Raw genomic sequence first — 6,020 nt, 5'->3', positions numbered from 1 at the left:
GTTGGCTGTGCATAAGGAAGCAGACTCTTGCAGTCTGAGCAGAGGTTTGCTGAGCAGCCCCAGTTTCTGGTTATCCATCTACCCTTTGGTTGCTCCCTGGTTTTCCTGCAGCAACTGGCATCTCCTGCAATCCAGGTATATGGTGAAAAGTTCAACTACTCTGCTAGAAAGGCAGCACTGTAACCTTCCAAGTTACTCTTTCATGCATTTCTCTTTTATAGAAGAATAGCAGCAATAGTATTATTTTCATAGTTTTAACATAGGCAAAATATTCTTTCCATTAAAAAAAATGGAAAAGTACTGTTGTCGTGACATAATGAAGACTGGAACAGAGTAACAGACTCCTGGAGCACACCAACTATACATTTTTTCTGTTTATGAACTCTGAAACAAAAGAAGGAGACAAGCAAAAGAATTGCATTGCTCCAAAGATAACATTGTTAAAACTATTTTTTTTCTTGTGACACACAATGACTTGTCAAATCCATTTGTACAAGCTCCTGAACTTAGCTGTGATCCAGGTTAAACTCTGGCAATCTGAAAAAAAAAAAAAAAAAAAAAAAAAAAAAAAAAAAAAAAAAAAAAAAAAAAAAAAAAACACCAAAAACCTAACTGTTTTGCCTCACCTTTAAACCACCCTTTCGAGTTTTAACCCAGGTTGGTGAGTGCTCAGGCCCTGTGAAGGGAGCCCAGCTGAGGGCAGACACAGGCGTGCAGGTACCCATGGCTGCAGAGAAGGGAGCAGGCAGGCGCCTCACGAGGCCATGGCAGGCTCTGCCCCAAGAGGCAGCAGCTCTTGGGCGGTGTGAGGGCAGCACCAAGAAAGTCCTGGTGGACAACGAGCTGTCCATGAGGCAGCAGCGTGCCCAGGCGGCCAAGGAGACCAGCGGTATGCCGGCGTGCATTAGGAACAGCATTGCCAGCAGGCTGAGGGACAGGATCCCGCCCCTCTATTCAGCCCTGGCGAGGGCTGCACCTGGAATGCTGTGTCCAGTTCTGGGCTCCTCAGTAGAAGACAGGTCGCTCCTGGAATGAGTCTTGTGGAGGGTTATTGAGGACAATTAGGGGAGCACGTCTCTTAAGAGGAAAGGCTGGGAGAGCTGGGCCTGTTCAGCCTCAAAACAGAATGACTGAAAGGGAACTTAATTGACGTCTATAAGGGATATCTAGAGGATGGAGCCAGGCTCTCCTTGGTAGTGCCAAGCAATGGGATATAAAGTAACGGGAAGAAACCGATGCACAGGAAGTTCCACCTGAATACGAGGAAAAACTTTTTTACTGTGCAGTTGACCACACACTGGAACAGACTGTCCAGAGCAGTTGTGGAATCTCTTTCACGAGAGATATTCCAGACCCGTCGAGATGCAATCTTGTGCCATGTGCTCTAGGATGACCCTGCTCGGCAGGGAGGACCAGATGACCCACTGAGGTCCCTTCCAACCTGTCCCGTTCTGTGACAGGGGCAGCAGGCGGGTGACCCTCCGCGCCGGGCGGCCGCGGCTCCCGGGCCCTGCCTGCCGCGGGCATCCCGGGCGCAGGCGCTACCCGGGCGCAGGCGCTGCCCGCGCGGCAGGGGCCGGCGTGGGGCGGCGCTGCCCGGCTGCCCCGGGGTGCCCGGGTCGGTGCCTGCCGCCGCCCGCGGTGCCCGCGCTGCCGGCGAGACGGGGCCGCGCTAACGCGGGGGTCACACGGGCCGGGGAGCGTGCCGGGGCCGGCGCGGGGCTCCGCTACGCGCGGCGGCCGGTGCGAGTCGGCGGAGGGCGCGCAGGCGAACGCCAGAGCTGCTACATCCGGGCTGCGGCGGCGGCACCTGCCGCGGCGGGGGCCTCGGTGACATTGGGGCTCGGTGGCTGAAGGGGGAGGCAGCGCTGCGGAGCCCGCAGAGAGCGAGACCTTCGCCCGCACCCACCAAACCACCACCACCCCGACACCGCCGCCATGGTGCTGAGCACCATCCTCACCCACGCGAAGAAGCACCCGGCCGTGAGTACCTGAACCCGATACCCGGCCCCGCGCCCGCCCTTCTCTGCCGTGGCTCGGTGTCCCCGGCCGCGCCGGTCGCCTCCTCCTGGCCCATCCGTCTCTGGCATTCCTGTGCGTGTCGAACCCCTGGACTGCCCGGAGCTGGCCGAGCAGACACGGCCAGGTCCCTTTGATCCACCGGTTTCTGCGGCCTTGCTCGTGCTGCAAGGCTTGAGGTGGCCTTTTCCGATCTTCTTGCCCACCATTTCCCCCCACTCTCGCCCTGTCGTGTTTTTGGTTTTGTTATCCGAGCACAGACGGTAGGGGCCATTTTGGCGGTAAGGGACGGTTGTCTGTTGCAGAAACGCGATGTAACGGAATTTTTGGTTTGTTTTGGCGTCTCTGTTGTAGGACTGTTTTTCTCATCCCTGCCTCTTCATAGCTGCTAGTTCTTCAATGACCCCAGGGATACCTTGCGAAAAGGGAACTTATCCCAGGGGTTTAGAGGGCCACGTGTTTGTAAAATCCGTAAGATTGTTCTTTAGCCTGCCATAGCTGATGCCAGGAGTGCTGTGTATCAATACTATTTTGCTATATTGCAGGATGATACTTAATTTTTTTTGTGTTGTTATTCCAGTTGATCCCTCTGTTTGTGATCATTGGATCTGGAGGTGTTGGTGCAAGCCTGTATCTGATGCGTTTGGCAATGTTCAACCCTGACGTCAGGTATGTATTCAGTAATTCCCAGTGCCAGTCCTCATGCTGCATATGTCACTCTCCACTGCCTTGGGTTTTGTGTTTCTGGACAACTTAAGTCTTGGTCCAGTATCACCTGGCATTAGGTGTGTGGAGCTTTCCTTGATTTGGAGATCTCTTTGTTTACCATGATACCTAGAGACTGCTGACAAAGGACAGTGCCTTTTTCTGCGGAAACTTGCTTGGATGGGTGATTCGATGACCTAATAACCACAGTACATACTTCTTTTTTTTTTGCAATTTGAAGATAGTGTTAATATTCTCTCACATCTTGCATTTCTCTCAATAGCTGGGACAAGAAAAATAACCCAGAACCTTGGAACAAAATGGCTCCCAATGACCAGTACAAGGTAAAATGCGAAATACAGATTTGCAGGAAGCATCATATTAGAGGTGTAGCCTACTGCTATAGGATGTTTGATTATATGGGAAAGTAGTTGGATGAGTGATGCATTCCTTTTGTGCAGCATTTGTCTCTAGAACTCTGAACAGAGATGGCTGAGTTTGAGGTTTAAAACTCTCCTAATGGTGGTTGATAATGGGGTGAAAGGCGAATGTATGAAAATAGTCATATTTATTGCACTGTAAGGAAAAGAGAAACTATAAGTGAGAGAAAGAATTTACTGGCTCTTAATGCTCAGAAATAAACCACAGGGAGAAGGACAAAACCCCAGAAGAACTGAACTACAGTTTTCTAAGCTGTTGGCCTTTACTCATGAGAAGCAGTGCAGGAAAATGTCAGTGTTTAATGTAACCATGAGTTCAGGTCTGCAGGTCTTGATTTTTTGAAAACAAAACAATGTTAACAAAATTAATATCCAGTAAGTAATTGGATGCAATATAAATGTTCCTTAGCTGATATTCAGCTAATTTCATTGAACTAATGAGGAAGCGTGCAAAGATGTCTGACACTTTTGGTAGTTTACAGGTGTTCTGAAATCGTAGACTCATTTATGTTGGAAAAGACCATCAAGGTTATTGAGTTGAACCTTTGACTGAACACCATGTTGTCAACTAGACCATAGCACTAAGTGCCATGTCCAGTCATTTCTTCCACACTTGCAGAGATGGTTACTCTACCCCCACCCAGGGCAATCTGTTTCAATGTATGACAATCCTTCCAGTGCAGAAATTCTTCCTGAGGTCCAACATGAACCTCCTCTTGTCCTGTTGCTGGTTGCCTGGGAGAAGAAGCCAACCCCTACCTGGCTACATCCTCTTTTCAGGGAGCTGTAGAGAGTGACAGCCTCCCCTGAGCTTCCTGTTCTCCAGGCTAAACAGCAGCAGCTCTCTCAGATAACCCCTCATTTGATTTACTCTCTATACCTTTCACCAGCTTTATTGTCCTTCTCTGGACATGAATCATGTTTTAATCATGCTTTACAGAAGTGCTATGTTACTTGATTGCTGTTAAAAATATTTTAAGATTATTTTCAAGCTTCAAAAAAAGCAAACCTACTGTGTTTTCTAAGCTAGTGTCTTGTTTGGTACCATATACTACTACGCCAATCATTGAAATAAGTAGAAAAATCCCACACTTACAAAATAAGACAGGTTGCAGTTCCCTTAAAAGTCCAAAAATAAAATTTCATTCTTTGTTTTCATTGCCAGTTCTGGAATGTTGCTGGTTTGTAAATATCTAAACTTGGCAAATCCTGCATAGTGCACAGCACAAATTCTTTTAAAGACTGCATGACTTGTGTGGCATTCCCCTTCTGCCTTAACATACAAACACAGCCTCAGTGTTTGCCATATTTGGGTGTGAGAATCATTGGGGACATTTTTTCCAAATCTGCCTTGTGGGAGATGAAAAGGACATATATTCTAATTTGAGGATGACTTTAGTAAAAAGTTCTTGCAATACAAGTCTTGCTTTTGGTGGGATTTTTTTTCTATTGTAAACTTCTCTTTGTCATATTAACTTCCTCCCTCTTCTTCCAAAGAAAAGAATTGATGACCTGAGCATTACTGTAGGAGTTGCAGACAAAGCAGTAATTTGAATGTGCTGTAGGCTGTTGTGTTTTCTTTAAGAAAATTTAAAAATATTAAAAATTGGGTGTAACTAAAAATAATCAAAATTATAGTTATGTGCTTTTCATCTTTTTGGTTTTTTTAGAAAAACTGTGCTATCACATGCTTGCTGTCAAGTCAGGCTGGGATGCCAAAATAGGCAGTTTGTCTGCAGTTAGTCTCTCATGCATATGAGTTAGTAAACTCATTGTCGTCCATCACTTTTTGGGTTGTTCTGGATTGCTTGTAACAGGATCCAATTATAATAGTATAAACTGAGCATGTGAGAGGATCCATTCTGACTTTAATTCCTCCTTGTCATCCTTTGCAGTTCTAGATGCAGCTACCTAAGCCAAACTTGGCTTTTGTAGCAATGCTTTAAATGCTCCTTTGTGCCACTGTCTGTTCACAGATACTGTGCTTTGCACCACATGGCAAGCTGGCTTTTGCCTTCAGTATACAGGAGCCATAGATTTTGAGCAAAATGGATAAACTCATCAGTACTGTAAAAAGTTCCTCTGAATGGGCTTCTAATTCTGGGGGTTAAGAGGAGACACTGTTGGTTTCTTCTAGTGGAAGACATGACCACTCATTTTAAATGCAGAGCTTCTAATACTGGGTATAGAATAAATAGTAAAAAGTTACTGTTTATCAAAGGTTTTTGTTTATTTATTAGTGCCCGGTTCACAGACTCAAAAAATGTTTTCAGTTTCCTGGTGTAAGTTCAATGATGTATATTTTTAGTAAATACCAGGGAAAATGTGCAATCAAACTTCTTAATTAATATTCTTTCCCTTCTCTTTCCTAGTTTGTCGCGGTTAATATGGATTACAGTCGCCTCAAAAAGGACCGTCCTGACTTCTGAAAACACAACAATATCCATAAGCTGCACAGAAAGGTCTTCCGGAAGCTGTTCGCACAAGTGTCATGTTTAATCATCCAGGAAATAAGTAAATTTGCCTCACACAGCACCAGGTCATGTGTTTAAAAGTGTTTTGATGAGGCTTAATAAATGTTTAAAACTTGAAGTGTCTGCTCTTTCATTTTGCAAAATGACAATATCCTCCTGTTACCAGTTTCTGCTGTATGGTTTGTCAATAAGCAAAAGCCAATTCATGTTTCCTCTACAAGAAATCAAAGTTGGTGTGAAGTTATGCTCAGTGTGTTGATCTCAGAAAAATAACTGCATACCCATGCAGCTATACCAAACTTCAAGAACTTGAAAGAATGTATTTATATGTATGCATATACATTTTTTCAATATACCTAAATTTATGTACTTGCCCTTTTAA

At 45.5% G+C, this 6,020-nt stretch overlaps 1 protein-coding gene across 1 annotated transcript; it reads left to right on the top strand.

The window, feature by feature from the left end:
- Positions 1-1,783: 1,783 nt before the first annotated feature.
- Positions 1,784-5,756, top strand: NDUFA4 (NDUFA4 mitochondrial complex associated). The gene is made up of 4 exons (XM_058814919.1): positions 1,784-1,983; positions 2,600-2,688; positions 3,008-3,068; positions 5,537-5,756. The coding sequence occupies exons 1-4, from the start codon at positions 1,939-1,941 to the stop codon at positions 5,591-5,593; spliced, it is 252 nt and encodes an 83-aa protein (XP_058670902.1). The 5' UTR covers positions 1,784-1,938; the 3' UTR covers positions 5,594-5,756.
- Positions 5,757-6,020: the final 264 nt, after the last annotated feature.

This window comes from Ammospiza caudacuta, chromosome 1 (genome assembly GCF_027887145.1).
Source record: "Ammospiza caudacuta isolate bAmmCau1 chromosome 1, bAmmCau1.pri, whole genome shotgun sequence".
Classification (NCBI taxonomy): domain Eukaryota; kingdom Metazoa; phylum Chordata; class Aves; order Passeriformes; family Passerellidae; genus Ammospiza; species Ammospiza caudacuta.
Note: the sequence above shows the minus strand (reverse complement) of the source record. Positions and strands in the feature narration are given on the sequence as shown.